Below are 17,566 nucleotides of genomic sequence, written 5' to 3'. Positions count from 1 at the left end.
CAGCCCGTGTATCTATCCTCACTTCTGCCTCTACCACCACTGGTTGGTGCTTTCATCGTTTCTCATGTTCTCGCGTATTGCCAGGTTGCGATTCCTTTCACCCCTTCTTCTTACATTCTCGACATTGGCAGCTGCTAGAGATGACTCTCTGTGTACGTCTCCACCTACGACATTGTAATTGGAATATACCTCATGATTTCTACAGTCACTTCTTCCGTGACTTATTGCTCACCACCAGAGACTCTCCTCATTCAGCAATTTGACATTGCATACTTTGCCAAGAATCAGTCCATATGGTTTAACATCTCCGCAGCAAGTGTCGTACGTGGCTCTCTGCTTCAGCAGAGCTTTACCTCATTTTTCTCTCAAGGATCCCAATGTCAGTGTGACCGCCAATGTAATGCTGAACGTTTATGGAATGCATCCCGTGAACTTCACCATCGATTTATGCTCGCTGTTCAGTGGTGCCCTGTGCCCATTGCCGATGTATAACTTTACCGGTTCCGACTCTATCCCTCTGCCATCTTCCCTCGGTGTTGCCGGCAAGATCCCTAGCATCGCTTTCCAAATTCCAGACCTTGAGGCGTATGGTACGTTCTTGCCACATCATACTGGACGTTGTGCTCATGTCTTGTTAGCACAATTATCCCTCACGGAAGTGAACACTGGAGTCCTTAAGGCTTGTGTTCAAGCAACCCTTTCTAACGGCTGGTCAGCACATCAAGTAGCTGTGGAATGGGCAACTGGTGCACTCGCACTACTTGCTCTTCTCTCTGCGGTTTTCTACTCGTTTACGCCAGACACCCTGGCGCCCTTCCGTCTTTTCGATCTTCTCTACCTATATCAATGGACTGCATCAACAGCACTCCTGGATCTTAATTATTCCTCAGTCTATCAGGCATTTACAACCAACTTTGCATGGGCGATGGGTTTATTCTCCGCGTCCGCGACCTCTTCCATTCAGATTTCCATCAACAACATGCGTCACCTCACTGGAGGCAATATGGCCGATTCCACTGGAGGTTCTGCAGTCGCTCTCGTGAACCGCAAACTTAGTCCATACAATGCCATAGCTTCGTCAACTTCTCTTGCCTCTTCCAGTCAATACGCGGGCATCGGCATAGAGAACCTTTGGGCGTCTTCCAATATGACTTCTGCCAATTATATGTCGGACATCTCGGTCGCCTCTGTTCAAGAACTATCAACCTCTGGCGATGTACAGCTTGTGACATCGTTATCCACGAATGTTCTCCAGGCTGGTGTACCTATCTATGTCAACTCTGTTGGCATCGCCACGGCTAACTCTTTCATGACTGTCTTCCTGGTCGTCTTGATGATCGCCGCGATATTGCTTGCGGTCCTTGCCGTCGGTCATTGCGTCCTTGCTGCAACATCTTTGTATGGACAACGGACAGAAAGGTACATTGCTAATTGGCGTTATCGATATCTTTCATTTGCTCGCGCCTGGCTGCTGCGCATTGTAAGTATGGCTCGGCTTCCATTTAATCATATTCGCTTACGCATTGCCCTAGTGCCTGATCGTATTTACTCCAGTGGCAATATTTGCGCTCTATCAGTGGACGCTCAAGGATTCATGGCTGTCTATCTTCCTCTCAGTGATTTTATTCCTTGCAGTGGTTGGCTACATCCTGCATTCTATTGTCCGCGTACATCGCCTGGCCCTTCGTTCAACGCCCTCTGAGCTGTATACGCAACCCGATCTCATAGCTTCTCATGGTCCTCTGTATGCCATATACCGCTCGGAGCGATTTTACTGCCACTACTCCCTTGTTATTGGCTATTTTGGTGAAGGCTCTCTTTATCGCGTTTTCTCATGCCAACGGTGTCGTGCAAATTGTCGCAATCCTCGTTATAGAATGCATGGTCCTTGCCTCTCTATTAGCCCTTCGGCCACACAAATCAAGGGGTGCTGATGTCCTCGCAACCTACCTGGCGATTACCAGAGTAGTTTGCACTGGCCTCATGATCGCATTTTTGGAGAGCTTAAACCTAGGGGCAATACCTCGGGTTGTGATCGGCATTGTGATAGCTGTTATCATTTCGGTTGCTGTCATCGTCATGTTTATCAACACGCTTGTGAACATGGGGATCATGAGACTTGTCCCGCCACGTTATAGACGGCGCCCGGGTGCCACGGCCAGTGGTTTGGATGCGGAGAAGGGCGCTGGGAATGATGAGAAAGACTGGCGGCCGCGGAATCCTACGCCAGAGCGGAACATTCCCCTGGATCCTGATGTCAATCAACCATATCCTGACAGTCCTTCCCAGACTTTGACGGACCATCAGAGTCTCTATTCAGAAGAGTCGGGGTCAACGACGCTAGGATCACTGCTGCCACGGCGGTGGTCGATCCAACAATCTCAACGCTCAAATCACTCGCGGTCCAACTCTCAATCACAGTACTCGTCGAGTCAATCAAATTATTCACCCTCTCAGTCCAATTATATGTCAAATGTGTCATCACCACGGCAGTCCGTGCCGCCTTCGCCGCTACGCACACAAACACCATCACATAGCAGACAGCCCACTATAGACGAGCGCCCTCCATTTCCATAGACGTTCTTTTTTTCCCTCTTAAATCACGTTCCGTAGAGTTAAAGCACTTTCGCCTTCTCGCATTGCATGTATCATTCTTCATCCCGTTTCACTCGCATTCATTTTCACTCATTTGGACAAATCTGGTAAAGCATGTTGATAGTTCTCAATGATGTGGATGAGTCACGTTACTTATTCTTATTTTCTTAATGTTGCTTTTGTTATAGTCTTACGGGCGAATAATTATTTCGGTGGTCGATCTCTTAGTCTTGGACTAGACGAATGGATACAACTGTTCATTCTATGCACCGTCATTGGAGCCAGGGCGCAGATTATCGGCACGCTGAGATTACAATGACACCTCCCATCCGTAGCCACTAGATTTAATGAACGGTCGATATTTGTAAAGTCAGCTCCAAAGCTCCTTTCTTCGAGAAAACTGCAGAGCCTTGTAAGATCAATCAGATACTCACTCACTATGTAGGCAAGCTCAAACTGCACATAGCACAAACATATATCTTGTGCTCTTATCGCGTCTTGGGTCTGATCGAGACCGAACGCGTGTTCGACTTCTCTTAATTAGGCACATGAATAGCGTAGTAATGACGTCGATGTGAGCTTCGATGATGAAGGGCACGGTGCCTTGTACAAGTTCCATATGACTGACATCTAAATCAAGAATAAAGAAGGGCGGCAGTGACCCTGCCGGTGGCAGCCAAGCCCTATTACGCTCCTCCTGTACGCTGGAATCAAAGTGCTTTTCGAGATGAGAGCTGGCACAACAACGAGCCTGATGGCAGTCCCAAGTGATATTTCGGATCGCTCAGGGCACGTTAATCGTTCTCGCGCACTAAACGCGTACCTACATGCTTGTTCGGGTCCACGACTGAATTGAAAGAAGGCTTTAGTATTGAATGGATCACGTGATTTGTACACGAATTTTGTATTGCAATAAACGTAGTTTACAGTTCACCGCGACACAACAACGATGAGCTCAAAAAAATCATCGAAAAAAGCCGCGAAAGCGAAGGTCCCTGATAGAAATTTAAGGGTAACCGACTTTTTCACCCGAAGACCAGCCCAAGCGTCGAGTTCGTCGGTTGTGTCGTCTCAGCCCAGTCCAGTCGCGTTGGCCACACGTTCGCGTCAAACCCACGCTCATGAGGCATCTGTGGCAGTTTGTAACAAACAGACTATGACTCCTATTCTCTCTGCCTCGCGCACGTCCACTTCTAGTAGTTCTGCTACTCTTCTCTCTCCACCCCACACAGCATCTAGAACTCGTTCTTTTGCTTGTCAAACACCAACAGGTCCTATGCCGTCGTCTCGTATTACACGCAGCCATACAGCACAGAACACCCCTAGAAGGGTCTCTCAAAAGCGTCCTCGTTCCCCAGACCAGTCCCTTGGCGCTTCTCACCTCCTGAGCGCGTCTTCGTCCGTCAAGGCCAAACTGCCTCATAAGCGCAAGAAGAAATTCGAGAGCGACTCCGAGAGTGAACCTCCAACCGGTGTCATTTATGTTCATAAACCAGGCTCTCCTTTTAAACCATCCATACTAGCCCCACCACTCACAGGGCCTCACACCCCATCATCCAGTAAGCATCTCATATACAGTAGCCAATCTGACGAGATGGAACTCGTCGTCCCTGTACTAGACACCCGCTCCCTCAGTCAGGTCAATGAACAGGTCCACAAATGGCGCCAAACCACTTTGGCATCACCATCCTCGTCTGTCATTAATGACAGTAGCCCCTGTGACTCAGGTGTAACGGATGCAGGCCTACCAGTACCTGTTGCCACCCCATTAAATGATGACGCGCGCTCGCGCTCTGCAACGTCCTTGCCTAGTGCACCACCTGAGACACCCCTTCAACCCTCTGCTTCATTGCCCTCTCCGCCTGACACCGCAGGTGCCCCGCCACACCCTGCCACACCTGCATCTGATAAAGCAGGCAAGGCTGCACAGCTCATTGCAAATATCAAAGCAAAAGCATTTGCCGAAAGTCCCCTGAGCGACGAGGAGAAAAACTACAAGTTCCGCGAGCTCGATGAGAGCAGCGACGACGACCTTGAAAACATGACCCTCCTTCCCAACAAGAAGGGCAAGGGCAAGAGGTCTGTCTCATTCCATACACTTCAATATTCCATATTTTGAATTCGAATTCTCTTTAGCTCGCATCTTCCTGTCCTGAATGGTATGGATGGCGTATTCGACTCGCCGCTATCAAGTGTCGCATCTTCGCTACCCAAACCCTCTACGTCCTACAATCTCCGCAACCGCCGTTCTCCTTCTGCCTCCCCCACGCGCCCCCCTGTTGATACCCACAAGATGTCCCGATCTCAAGTACACACCCGCTCTGGCCGTACAAGCAAGCCTGCGCCGCCCCTACACCTTCCCACCATCGTCGTCACCAAGAATGCACCTGGACCCTCAAAGCTCAAAAAGTCCTTCAACCCGCTTGAAGCGCTTCTTCGCGAGAAAAAGGCTGCGGAGAAACGCGGGAACGGGAGTGCTGCATTCCTGCGTGCTGAGGACGCTTTACAAGCGCACATCTCTTCGGATGCGGATCTGGGAGATGATTTGAACTTGGCAGATGAGGGTGCCGCGTGGCAGGCGATTCAAGAACACGCTCAACGCAAATCGAGTAGCCCCATGCTTGAACCACTGGAAGATGATGTGTTTATGGGCGAGCGCGAGACTAAAATTCTTGGTCGTGAGGCAGGCGAAAAGATCGAAAAGATCCTAACCAGTGACAAGAACAGCGGGAGCAGAAAGCCGAAAGGAGAAGGCGTGGGTGTGCCGCTCTGGCGGGAGGGCACGGATGATGGTGGGATGGTTGTTGATGATGAATATAACGTGAGCTTCGGGGATGCCAGTAACCATCCCGTATTGGCACTTTTGCAGCACTTGAGTGGGATCGGAGGTACGTGTATATATCGAAACTAGACTTGGAGACTCATGTTCTGGGTAGCCGCCGATCAACTGGCTTTGACTCTGTCTTCAGGAGTGCTCGGCGCTCTAGGTCCCGAGGAGAAATCTATTGTTGTCTCTCCTCTTTTTGCGCTGGGTGCGTATCGACACTGGTCGAATGATTCATGTCCTTGTTTACTCACGTTGCGTTTCTAGCCATCAGCCTTATTGAGTCCCGCCTCTCTGGCGCGGCATACAGTGCCCTGCATAGTTTGTGGAGTGCAACATCCTGCACATCTAAATCTGCGCTCCACTTTACTGATATCGCTACTGCACTCGTCAACCTTGGTGCATGTCGCCATGTGGCAGAAGACCTCCGCTGGACTATCCGTGAGGATGTGCACCCGTTACATATTACCGCTGAAGATCGTTCGCGTGTTTTGAGTAAGCTTGTAACGCTAGTTGGCATTGCTGGTCGGTAGGTATCAATCATTCTTTCATAGACAGAAACGTATTCATGCATGATGAATCACAGGACGGAAAATCTTGTGGCAGAAGACATCCCGGATGTGCTGTTGAGCCTCGTACTTATCGGCCTCGACAGAACCACTTCCAACGAGTTGAGGACTAACTTACATCTCGCCATTGACGGCATTTGTCGGACCATTAATACGTCAACTGTGAGTTCGCATCCTCAAAATCCAGTGCGTCATTCGTCTGAACACCTTGTAGCACCTTTCCATCCATCAACGACTTCTCAACCATGCGTCTACGCTTACGCCAGCCAATAAAGCCCATTTTGTTTCGTTCTTCAGTAGCGGCAGTGGCCGCACTCGTCACATCGCACAATGGCTAGCATATGCGATGTTCCTTCCTAACAGTAGGCCCTCTGTACGTATCACTCCTACCATGTCTGAGTTTTCTTTCACTGACTGACGTGACTCGTAGGATGCGCTCCCTCCACTCGATCCGCTCATCCTTCTGCTTTCACCTGTACCTGGCTCTGATGAGCTCTTCGACGTGACAAGCGCGAATGCGGACTTTGAGGACCTCGGGCATTACTTCGCTATCATCAGTGTCGCGCTCACAAACATCGAGGCTTACGTCCACGAAGAAAACTCGTTTTCCCAGTCGATTTCTCGCCAATCATCGATTGACGACAGCCCCCGGAAGAGTCAGAAGCCGCTTGCTCCCATCGAACTACTCCTGCGGGTGTTAGAGGTTACGCAGGGGCGTATTGGTGAGCATCCTTTGTATGTAGTCGGTCTCTTGCGGTATTGATGGTGGTTTGATGCAGTCGACACGCGCGCGGCGCACCTAGATCGCTCACGCACAAAGGCAGAGATGCATCGCCTCCAGATGCGCGTGTATTATCAACGCCAGGCACTCAAGCCCGCCGCAGCGTGGACAAAGATGGCCACCATTCAGCATTACTTCGGCCCCAAGTAGCCTCCAAGCATACCTGAGTCGTACATTCTAGGCTCATTCTTTTTTTTGCTATTCTCTTTTCAACGTGTTTTATGCATGCCTCGCTTCTCTGCCATGTGACTTCATGTGAGTTGCTAACCTTATTCCATACGTATCCACTTCGCTTCTGCATGATGCCCCTTTCGTCATGTTTTCCTTTCAGATGATGCTTTCTCTCAACTTGTATGAGCTACCGACAATGCTACTCCCCGTCTCTTCGCCTGCTGCAGTAACATATTATGTCCATTATAGCATGCCTATCGTAGATGAATCTGCTGTCAACCAGCTTTAAATCGTGTATGCTACCTTCGTATTTGTAGCTTACTCTTAATGTTTTTCAGTTTTTGTGTGACATGTCAATTGCTCAATTCTTTATCGTATGAGTAGTGAATGTGCATACAATCAATACGTATCCACCACCTTTTCTACGATGTATGAGCCTCACTCATCTGAGCCTAATGAGCCCCCAGCCTGCCCGAACTCCTTCTTAGCAGCCAGCCGTGGGTCTACATACAGGTCGTCCGAGTCATCGTTGAGGTCAAGCTCGATATCCCATACTGGCGACCGCTCACGTGGAGGTGGGGGCCTGGAAGACGCAGTGGGCGGGGGACTGTCGAGGTCGAGTTCTATGTCCCACACTGGGCTTGGGCTGCGTTGCGCTAATTCCTTTCCTTTTCCTTTGCCCTTGACCCCGCTTTGTGCAGATACTGAGTCCAATATCGCTTTCGAACCTGAGGCAGCCTTAGGTTCTGCCACTTCCGAAATCTTTTCTCCATTGGACGTAGACACAACCTCGTCGCCAGCACCCCGTGGGACTTGCGAGCCTACAGAAAATACAGCACTTGTAGCTCGATTTCGAAATGGTTTGTCGAAGGCGTCTTTGATGCGACGGACTTTCACGGGACCAAAGCCTGGTAAAGTCTGGAGGCGATCAGGTGGGGCACGAGCTATATCGGCGAAGCTCTGGCCCGTTAGCTAAGTATGTTTCAAATCCAAATAATGTGAAGATAACATACCCCAAGTGACGAGCGCAAGGTCTCAACGTCGGTTTTGTTCACCTTATTGATGCTGGTGAGCGCAGTGCGGAGGACGGCATTGTAGTCCTTATCCACACGCTCCTTGATGAGATCTGGTGGCTTGTGCTCGAACTGCTTAAGTGTAGATATGTACTGCCCTGCTTCTTCGATGCTGCAAAGTGAGGCATTCAGTTATCTTATTAATTAAGAGATATGTGGACAAATACCTCCATGCGACGATGATGGTGATGTTATTGATGAGACAGACCTACGTGGATTGCCGTGAAGCTGAGAATTGGTGGTCATGGGAGGGGGCAGACCTTGGTAAGCTCCCGGATTGGCTCCTGATGCTCGCTCTGCGGTTAAGGAATTTAGAGAGCTCTAGGTGTGAGCTCGAGAGCCACTTACAACATCACACATGATAAGTAAAATCCTGAGATTATATGAATGCCCAAGTTTCTCTATGCGAGTATGAATGTACTCTGGGTGCAGTCGGTGATATTTCAGACTTCATTACAATGTCAAGGATGCACTTCAATAATAAGTAACGCGAGACAGAGCGCACCTGAGGAAGAGCACGCAGGAAGTACGCCCCACTTGGAAGTCGGAGACAATGTCGCCAAATTCTTTGCCAACATTACGAATGCACTCGAGGATGGGGTTCAAGCGCTGAGGTTGTTTACATCAAATTGAGTCAAGAGAACTGAAAGGGGAACTGACCTGGTTGGGATTTATGATAATATTGTTGCCTGTGCCAGGCTGTACTACAGGAGGTTTGGCTTTTTGAGCAGCGGATCCCCCTGCTGCTAACACGGCAGTGGTCATAAGAAGGCTTAGTAATCAATGATCAGCAAGTCGACACAAAAAGGACCCGTGACACGCTCCGAGTGCTCCGAGCCTCCGGCCCTTCTTGTCCGTATGATCAACCACTGGCACTACTAACGGTGATTTCCCAGCTAATTTTATTTCGTTATCATACACCGCAGCACATAAGGACCAGCGTCTGTCATTACTTGGCTCTTGCTCATCTCCTTCTTCGGAATGGACAAGCTACCTACATATTCCGAGTCTCCACCAGTCGACTTTCCGCGGCTGGCAAGATGGAAACTGAAGCACAGAATGGCACCGATAGCACTCACGTTGTGTTTAATATCCGGAGCGAGCTTACTTTTATCTCTGTCACAGCTCGCGTTACTGGGAAAGCAGTCCGTTCAGCTCCCCCTCCATGCTGAGCAGATACTGCAGAGATGCAACATGCTTCACGTAAAGCCTGGCCCACCTTCCGACTTTCACCAGCGCACTGAGTCTGACCGTTTCGTCGAAGGAACCCACGCGACTCTCATTAGAAATGCATCCATTTGGACTGGAGATCAGGAGATCACGCAGGGGGATATCTTGCTCGACAAGGGTATCATCAAATTCGTTGGACATGCAAACCCAGGTATGTTCAACAAGTTAAAGGACTTGGTCACATTGGATGCAGGTGGAAGTTGGGTCACACCTGGGTACGCGCGCACATGATCAAACTTCTCTTTCTCTTCTATAACCCTACATCCAGGATAGTCGACCTTCATTCCCACCTGGGTGTTGACAGTGCCCCAGCTCTAAGTGGCGCAAGCGATGGCAATTCACTGAAGGGTACTGTATCGTCTCATGTCTCAATAATGCATGAAGCTTCATCTTCTTCCCAGGTCCTATCTTACCCTGGCTCCGCAGCCTCGATGGGCTCAATACCCACGATGATGCCTACAGACTCAGCATATCCGGTGGCGTAACCACCGCAAATGTTCTTCCTGGATCTGCTAATGCCATTGGTACGGTCAACTTGATTCCTTTGTATGGTGCTATTAACACCTCCAACAGGTGGCCAGGCGTTCGTTATTAAGCTTCGTCCCACTGCAGAACGCTCTCCTTCATCTATGCTCCTGGAACCACCCTATACTCTCAATGGCACGCATGTTGATCCGACCTTACCTCCAAGATGGAGACAAATGAAGTACATATCCTTTTTCTTTTTTGAAGCACATGTACCCATCTATTTTAATCAGACACGCGTGCGGCGAGAATCCCAGTAAGCTTTCATTCTTCCTTATCCCACATGTCCTTGTCAAAAACAAATTTGAGGTCGTGTATACGGTAACACGCGTATGGATACTTTCTGGGCTTTCCGACAGGCGTGCGTTCTACAGCCTCTCTCCTTGGCTTCCTTCTCATGATAACACCTATACCCACAGATATGACACTGCTCGGCAGATTAAAGAACAACAGGACGCGTATTGCGCTCGTGCGCTAGCAGGTGAATGGGAAAACCTCGGCGAGTTCCCTGACAACCTACAGTGGGAAGCGCTTGTCGATGTATTGCGCGGGCGTGTCAAGGTATGTTTCAGTATTTCCTATCATGTAAGAGGACACCCTAATATCTTTTTCCTTGAAATAAGATTCACACGCATTGCTACGAGGCAGTTGATCTGGACGACTTTGTCCGTGTGCGTAACGTCAAAGTGGTTGTGCTATGCGTTGCTAATGAGGTTTGAACAATAGCTTACCAACGAATTCCAATTTCCGATCGCTGCGTTCCACCACGCTCATGAGACATACCTCGTCCCAGGAACTCTCAAGCAGGCGTATGGTATAGTGATCTCGCTTTGCTGACCTCTTGTTGTGTTGATGTGTTCTGTAGGCCACACCCCTGCAGCAGCCTTGTTCGCTACAAATGCCCGGTACAAGCGTGAGGCATACCGCGGGTCGGAATTTGCTCCGCGTATTCTAGCCGAGAACGGGATTGACGTCGTGATGAAGGTCTGCACATTTGTGTCCCCCCCTGACTTCTATACTGATTTGATATATCGCACAGAGTGATCATCCTGTCCTCAACTCTCGCTTCTTGTTATACGAGGCGCAGCAAGCGTACATGTACGGCCTTCCGGCGAATCTTGCTCTTGCAGCTGTTACGTCGACACCCGCGCGCATTATGGGACAGGACCATCGGATTGGATTCGTCCGCGAAGGTTTGCTACTATCTTTTCAAAATCGAACACATGCTGACATATTTCCAATACCAGGATATGACGCTGGTCAGTCCGCTCGGTGCATCTCTGTCGTGAACCGTGACAAATTCTAACTACTACCCAGATCTTGTTGTATGGGATAGCCACCCTCTCGCGCTAGGTACAACGCCACAACAAGTCTGGATTGACGGCACTCCCCAACTTTCTGAGCCCGCCGTCGCCTCAAAACCCGCATCCTTCCAACAGGCCCCGCGCACACCAAATTTTGATCTCGAGGCTGCCGCGGCTATCAAGTATGACGGACTCCCGCCCCTGACGCCAAAAAAGGCAAAAGATTTGGTGGTGTTTGCAAATATAAGTAGCATGTTTGTGCCGGACGGAATGGGTGGTGTGATGAGTGTGGCTGAAGTAGGAGAGGGCAGTGTGGTAGCCCTCAGGAAGGGTGTGGTGCAATGCTGGGGTGCTGCAGCTACTTGTGCGAACGAATTCACCTCAGAAGATGCCGAGTGGATCGACCTCGAGGGCGGGTCTATCGCGTGCGTTTGTCACTGACTTTCAGCCCTATTCTCCCATTTTAATGCGACTCGTAGTCCTGGCCTTATCTCTTACGGTTCTCCACTTGGTCTGGAAGAGATTCAGGGCGAGAGCTCCACGCACGACGGCACTGTTTTCGACCCTCTCACCGGCTCTATCCCAAGCATCCTCGCAGGGAGCGAGCTCATTAAGGCTTCGGATGGTCTCCAGTTCGCCGGGCGCGACACACTGTAAGCTGTCTATCGAATTACCGCTATGCCTGCTCTAGCTCACATCTACGCCAAAGCCTGGCCTACCGCGCAGGTGTCACTACAGGTGTCACCGCGCCAAGCTCAGGTGGGCTCATTGTGGGGCTGAGTACGGCGTTCAGCACTGGCGCAGCGCACAAACTCGAGGACGGGGCTGTCATCCAAGATGTTGCGGCACTGCATGTGCAAATTGGTCACTCAAAACGAGGACCGAGTGTCAGCACGCAAATCGCAGCGCTAAGGAATATGCTGCTGGGTGATAAGGGTAGTACCACCTTTGCTGAGGTTACAAAGGTATGTTTCCATTTGTCTTTTTACGTGTTATAATGTGTCTTAATATATATCTCATAGGGCGCTATACCCCTGGTTGTGGAAGTCCAGAACGCGGATATCATTGCTTCGCTTATTGAGCTGAAGAAAGAGATCCACACGCACACGGGACTGATATCCAGCTCACTGTTTCAGGTGCTGCTGAGGCCCATCTTCTTGCCAAGGAACTTGGTGAGGCGGGCGTCGGTGTCGTCCTCACACCGTCCCGTCCCTTCCCTGATGACTGGGAGTCAAAGAGGATGTCAGTGATTATCCATTAGACCGTACCAACAAACTCATCATCTACCAGATTGCCTGGTCCACCATTGACCAATGAGAGTGCTGTTACCACCCTCCTAGCTCATGGTGTTACTGTTGGTGTCGGTGTCGTGGAGCAGTGGAGTGCTCGCAACACGCGCTTCGACGTAGCATGGGTGAGTAGATTCTCTTTCATCAAGTCCCCGGCTCATCGTATGGCTATTAGGCTGCTCTTGAGAGCTTTGACAGGATCTCAAGGGAACAAGCTCTCGCACTTGCGTCAGTCAATCTCGAGAAGCTGTTGGGAGTCAAGCCCTCTGGGGGGCTCAGCGATATGGTCGCAACTCGTGGCGGTACAGTCCTCGACTCCGAAGCGAAAGTCATCGGCATCATCTCAGCTCGCAGAGGCGTCGTAGACCTAATCTAGATATAGGATAGCAGGACAACATTCAAGATAGCATTACACGGTAAGGAGGATACCACCAAGTGCAGCGTGGCGCGACTTTGATACTTATGAAAAGTGCTTATTGCGGCTTTCCTACGAGGGACTGTCTGACATACTCCTGAATTAAAGGGAGCCCTTTCATAATGAGCTTGATGGGTTTGCTCTCGTCTATGTTGATCGAATCAGATCTAAGAGTAGTCGCTTCTAAGAGACACGAACCGATCTGAAGGACTCTACCATGCCTCTTTAGAATCCTCGCTTCAGGAGCAAACGCTGGGTGCTCTGGATGGACAATTACGACCGAGTTCTTTGTAGCATATGATTAGATATGCCAGCTGCAACGAAACACAATGCAAACCTTAGAATACCATGCTCGGAGCTCATCTGCGTCCTTGGGTATCAGCGGGATGCTTATGTTTCCCACAACCTGTATCACCGTATTGACATAGCGAATCATGCCAACCGCTTAGTAGAAGTGAGCTGTCTTCAAATATGCTTAGAGTACGAGATACGTACGACGGCTCTCCATAAGCTCCATAAGTGCATGACAGCCGGGGCCATGTCCAATGAAGACAATATTTTTCGCTCCTGAAAGCCTGAAAAAAACTTAGCTTTTAGAGCTGGGAAATTCGTGGAGACGGCCAACTGTATATAGTTATCCCATAGGTATGTAAGAACGTCCCGTGTCCACGACTCTACGTGTTTGTGGCCGCGCTGACAGGCCAAAGGGGTCAATACTAAACACTACAACACAAACACTAGCACGCATACCGGCAGAGGCGAGGCAAATGGTCTCGGAAAGACATTGACATCGAGCAGGGCATATTTTTCCTTCATAATCCATGAAATGAGTTCCTTCGAAAAGTCGATCTGGGACACGTTAGCATAAGTTGGATAAATGTGCCGTCAATGATAGGCAGCTAACTAGGTAAGAGTTCTCCATCTGCACATCGCACGTAGGCTTTCCATCTAGTTCTATGCGCAAATTTCCACTGTAATAAAGTCAGCAATGAGCAACGAGACTACTCAAGGAAGGTTCACAATTCATGGACAAATACAATAATTGTAGGATTTTCTAAAAAGTCATTCCTGCATTTTACTGAGTCTCACAAAGTAGTAACAAATCAGACTACGCACGTGCACATAACTTGAGAGCCGAAACGCTCTTCAAACATCTTGGTCATTAATGGAACCTGGAGCATTTGGTATTGCGTGTAGAGAAAGTGTTGTCTGTGGCCCTTGAGAATTTCTACAAGGAATCCATGAAATGCGAAATACACGACATAGAAGGAAATGCTTACCTGGGATTGAGAATGATATTTCATCGACCTCTGTAAGGAAGTTCGTATGAGCACTCGACTGTTTCCCGCTGGATATGAGGAGACAAACCTTCGCGTGGTTCACAGGCCTTTGGGTTCACGCTCTTCCAGTATTTGCTCTGCTCCATAGCAACCTGCCAAACTGTCTCTGTCCCTGCCTCAGACGCAACCATAGGAGGGAGTTCAGGAGGAGCCTCGCCGAGAAGTACGCGAGCGACTGCGAGAGAAGAATTAGATATCGAATCAAGGTTATAGCCACCCTGTGGAAATTGGAATCGGAAACTCAGAATGTCATAGATTAAGACGTCATTAATAGACCTACCTCTAAGGCGACAACTAACTTTCCACCAGCAAGCCCCGATAACATGTGTGTCATGTGTGCGTATCCCGCTGGAGAAACAAAACATTCGCCAAGATCATCCCCAACAGCAGCGTCAAAGCCAGCAGAGACTTCATAATGTTAGCCCACGGGTGGCGTGGAAAATAAAAGAACACACTAATCACTAGATCTGGGGCAAATTCCATTCCTATTGGCATCACGATTTGTTGGAAGGCGTGGATATAATCCGCATCTGTCATGCCCTTCTTCGGCCAGGGTATATTGACGGAGCTGCGTTCATCAATCTCTGTGAAGCTGAACGAGGGGTGATCACTTACTAGCCGAGGCCAGCCGCTTCACCACAAGATTCCATGCTGCCAAATGGTCCACACGGGTAAAATTGCCCTCGCTCGTAGCGATGCAACGAGATGTACAGAACAGAGGGATCATCATTGAAAGCACGCTGTGTTCCATTACCTATACAGGCATTTGTATGATGAAATTCAGTTAGTGATTGGCATACCATGATGTACATCCCTTCACAGAAAGTAAGAATATGTATAAAAAGAAAGGTCGCGAAGACCTACCAGTCGAGTATCAAGATCTTTCTGACTGGAGTCAGAAACTGTGTGACCTTTGCAGCGACAGCGACATTGTTGAAAAAACAAAAACCCATGTGCTCCTCAGGCTCAGCATGGTGCCCGGGGGGTCGTACTATTGCAAAGGTCTTCTTCAGCTCATTACGAGCTACAGCGAGACAGGCCTCAATCACGCCTCCACAACTCAAGCGCGCAGCTCGGGTAGTACCACTGGTAACGTACAGAGATAGGGACTCATAATAAGCTTCTGATTCAAAAATTTCGGACGGTGTCATTGCTGAAGAAGCAGGTAAATTCTCGAAGTAAGCAATGTATCTTATGCGTGAAACACTAGTGCGGATATGATTTACGAGCCGCCACTCACATTGAATCGCAAGGACCTTGTGCCAATGTTCTTGAGAATGGACAAGAAGGACTTCATCTCGCTTTACAGGTCGAATCGGGATTTGTTTCATTTTCTGTAATAAATTCGCGTCGCGAATTGCCGTTCGGATTCTTGATATTCGTTCTGGCTGCTCCGGATGCTCTCCAGTTGCCGATGAATGGAGCATCATGTCCTGAGAATAGACATAACCGACCGTAAAATGCGGCAGACGGTGCGGCACGGAGGAGGCGCGTTGGACAGGACTCAATGAACGTTGAATGGATACTTGATTTTGGCGATAGTCTTCTCTATCCACGTCCATTGAATTTCCTTCACCTTGTCCGATCATGGTGAGCTCAGTGCCAGCCGCGCTCGATAGAGCTCGGAGACTTGTTTGAAAGAAGAATGAAGGAGATAGATCCAAAACCTTACAAGGAGGGCAAGAGAACAAAGCAAGACCAAACACCGGTGAACCTGCCGGTAACCAAAAACTTGGTAGTTATGGCGGCGTACGACTAGGCCTCCATGTGCATGTGCACCGCTAACTTGATTTCCCCTCCCAGCACTGAGAGCACAGGTGAGATTTTTTTGTCACCATAGCAATCACGAACGGCTAGGTTTAACTTTGTGTTATTACCAGTTCTGACTCCGAGCCGTGCGCAGACTCTACGGTATCCATCGAGTTCACTAATGAATTAAGTCCCGGGTTACCGTGACTGCCACGACTACTACTACGCTTCAAGGTCAGCACTGTGCTTTATTTTCACTCTTCCCCACACACGCATCACCTATTAATATTTACTTACAATGTGCTTTTCAGATCTTGCTAGATCTGGCATCTAATTTTCTTTTTTCTTGGCGACCGATTTTCATTACCCACCGCGTTATTAGGCTCCATTAGCGCCATGGCCTTCAGCCTCAAAAACTACTTGCTGTATTCCCCGTATTTTTGTTTCTGTATACCAGTGCGATTCGGATTCGTGCTACTGACTTGTCTGTCCTTCCTCTTTTCGGGTTTACTATCTGTTTTGGTGTGGTTTGAACTGTCTCGTGCGTGTGCTCAGGTCATCATGATATAACACTGATCATATTGTTAGATTCGTATTCACTCACTAGTCAGGAGAAATCCTCCTTTTGGGCTGTGGGCATCATAGAAACTATATTGCTTGCTGTGTCTGTCATTGGGTGCGTATCATACATACCTCATACTCTGGACCGATTCTTACTTACTGGCGACCTTCACATAGGTTCATTGGCGCGGTTGCACGCAAGCAACGATTTGTCGCAGTTTACGCATACTTCGTCTATATCCATCTTCTCCTCAATGTCATTGTCGGCATCTACTTCCTCGTTACCATCCGCCAGAGCAACCGACAACAGCTAGTTGACGAATGCTATACTGTATTCTCCAACAATCCATCTGAATCCAACTGTCAAAGCCTCATGAATGTCTCAACATACGTATTCATTGCTGTGGTATCACTTGTATTGCTTCTTGAACTATGTGCGTCCAATACATGTCCCTCTGCTCAAATATTGATGGGCATCCATCGTCATCTTAGACGGTGCTCTCATCGCCACTCGCTATCTTAACACACTCACAAAGCAGAAGAAGGTCGAACACAGTCGTAGATTGGGATTATACCATTCAGTTGCCAACATCCATCCCAGTCATTCCTGCGACCCAAGCGGCACGTCTGACGACATAGAATTGCTCCATCATCGAGACAGTTGCGGAACTACTTTTTCGTCGCTTGGAGGCCCGTATGATTATGGTGACGGCGTTCTCGACATAACACATCCACCTACAAGCAATGAGCCTGTTCCGACGCATCACCCCGATATGCTTTCCCATAACCAACGATCATCACAGTTGTCAAGCACTCCCACCCATCAGCAGCAGCCATCTCATTCAAACGCATACCCTTCATCCAGTACTTCTTCACCTTCGCGAAGTTTCCGTGCACTCCCCCCTCGTCCGTCGAGTAGTGTAATTACTGAAATCCCAGTGACAAGTATATCACCACAAGTATCGGATCAAACGCCACGTACTACTACCTCTGACCCTCCGTCGAGCTTCTCGTACGAGAGCCATGATCCATCAACACATCCGAATGATGACGTTGATCGGCGATCAACATATTCTATTTCCACAAGCGCACATGCAGCATTGATGGAACATGCTTCGTTGATGTGGCCAAGGTTCTTTC

At 49.1% G+C, this 17,566-nt stretch overlaps 6 protein-coding genes across 6 annotated transcripts; 4 read left to right on the top strand and 2 right to left on the bottom strand.

Annotated features, from left to right (window-relative positions):
- Positions 1-64: 64 nt before the first annotated feature.
- On the top strand, positions 65-2,577 carry BJ212DRAFT_1449137 (uncharacterized protein; the record flags this gene model as incomplete). The annotated part of the gene is made up of 6 exons (XM_041338647.1): positions 65-152; positions 206-321; positions 371-590; positions 639-1,480; positions 1,533-1,790; positions 1,813-2,577. The coding sequence occupies 6 exons, from the start codon at positions 65-67 to the stop codon at positions 2,575-2,577; spliced, it is 2,289 nt and encodes a 762-aa protein (XP_041188577.1).
- Positions 2,578-3,522: 945 nt separating this feature from the next.
- BJ212DRAFT_1384503 (uncharacterized protein) lies at positions 3,523-7,277 on the top strand. Its single transcript, XM_041336775.1, has 9 exons — positions 3,523-4,154; positions 4,215-4,674; positions 4,732-5,483; positions 5,532-5,627; positions 5,687-5,948; positions 6,006-6,150; positions 6,203-6,361; positions 6,419-6,710; positions 6,768-7,277. The coding sequence occupies exons 1-9, from the start codon at positions 3,545-3,547 to the stop codon at positions 6,917-6,919; spliced, it is 2,928 nt and encodes a 975-aa protein (XP_041188576.1). The 5' UTR covers positions 3,523-3,544; the 3' UTR covers positions 6,920-7,277.
- Positions 7,278-8,778, bottom strand: BJ212DRAFT_1384500 (restriction endonuclease type II-like protein; the record flags this gene model as incomplete). Its single annotated transcript, XM_041336774.1, has 7 exons — positions 7,278-7,900; positions 7,954-8,125; positions 8,181-8,221; positions 8,274-8,309; positions 8,362-8,461; positions 8,519-8,622; positions 8,674-8,778. The coding sequence occupies 7 exons, from the start codon at positions 8,776-8,778 to the stop codon at positions 7,379-7,381; spliced, it is 1,080 nt and encodes a 359-aa protein (XP_041188575.1). The 3' UTR covers positions 7,278-7,378.
- Positions 8,779-8,994: 216 nt separating this feature from the next.
- On the top strand, positions 8,995-12,737 carry BJ212DRAFT_1303154 (composite domain of metallo-dependent hydrolase; the record flags this gene model as incomplete). The annotated part of the gene is made up of 19 exons (XM_041333376.1): positions 8,995-9,458; positions 9,512-9,591; positions 9,645-9,767; positions 9,817-9,949; positions 10,002-10,024; positions 10,078-10,129; positions 10,188-10,329; positions 10,413-10,439; positions 10,495-10,582; positions 10,634-10,752; positions 10,808-10,961; positions 11,016-11,027; positions 11,086-11,497; positions 11,552-11,725; positions 11,764-12,037; positions 12,095-12,208; positions 12,238-12,314; positions 12,363-12,486; positions 12,537-12,737. The coding sequence occupies 19 exons, from the start codon at positions 8,995-8,997 to the stop codon at positions 12,735-12,737; spliced, it is 2,793 nt and encodes a 930-aa protein (XP_041188574.1).
- A 97-nt stretch (positions 12,738-12,834) lies between these two features.
- Positions 12,835-15,678, bottom strand: BJ212DRAFT_1281087 (histone deacetylase clr3; the record flags this gene model as incomplete). The annotated part of the gene is made up of 17 exons (XM_041331598.1): positions 12,835-12,923; positions 12,975-13,062; positions 13,114-13,220; positions 13,272-13,351; positions 13,402-13,469; positions 13,527-13,625; positions 13,681-13,747; positions 13,797-13,844; positions 13,893-14,004; positions 14,057-14,086; positions 14,145-14,334; positions 14,397-14,524; positions 14,572-14,684; positions 14,732-14,870; positions 14,917-14,930; positions 14,981-15,269; positions 15,357-15,678. The coding sequence occupies 17 exons, from the start codon at positions 15,676-15,678 to the stop codon at positions 12,835-12,837; spliced, it is 1,983 nt and encodes a 660-aa protein (XP_041188573.1).
- A 583-nt stretch (positions 15,679-16,261) lies between these two features.
- On the top strand, positions 16,262-16,980 carry BJ212DRAFT_1224760 (uncharacterized protein; the record flags this gene model as incomplete). Its single annotated transcript, XM_041329436.1, has 4 exons — positions 16,262-16,412; positions 16,454-16,541; positions 16,604-16,860; positions 16,919-16,980. Coding segments are annotated over 4 exons (558 nt in total), but the record flags the coding sequence as incomplete, so codon positions are not given.
- Positions 16,981-17,566: the final 586 nt, after the last annotated feature.

This window comes from Suillus subaureus (assembly GCF_016647635.1).
Source record: "Suillus subaureus strain MN1 chromosome Unknown BJ212scaffold_39, whole genome shotgun sequence".
Lineage (NCBI taxonomy): Eukaryota > Fungi > Basidiomycota > Agaricomycetes > Boletales > Suillaceae > Suillus > Suillus subaureus.
Note: the sequence above shows the minus strand (reverse complement) of the source record. Positions and strands in the feature narration are given on the sequence as shown.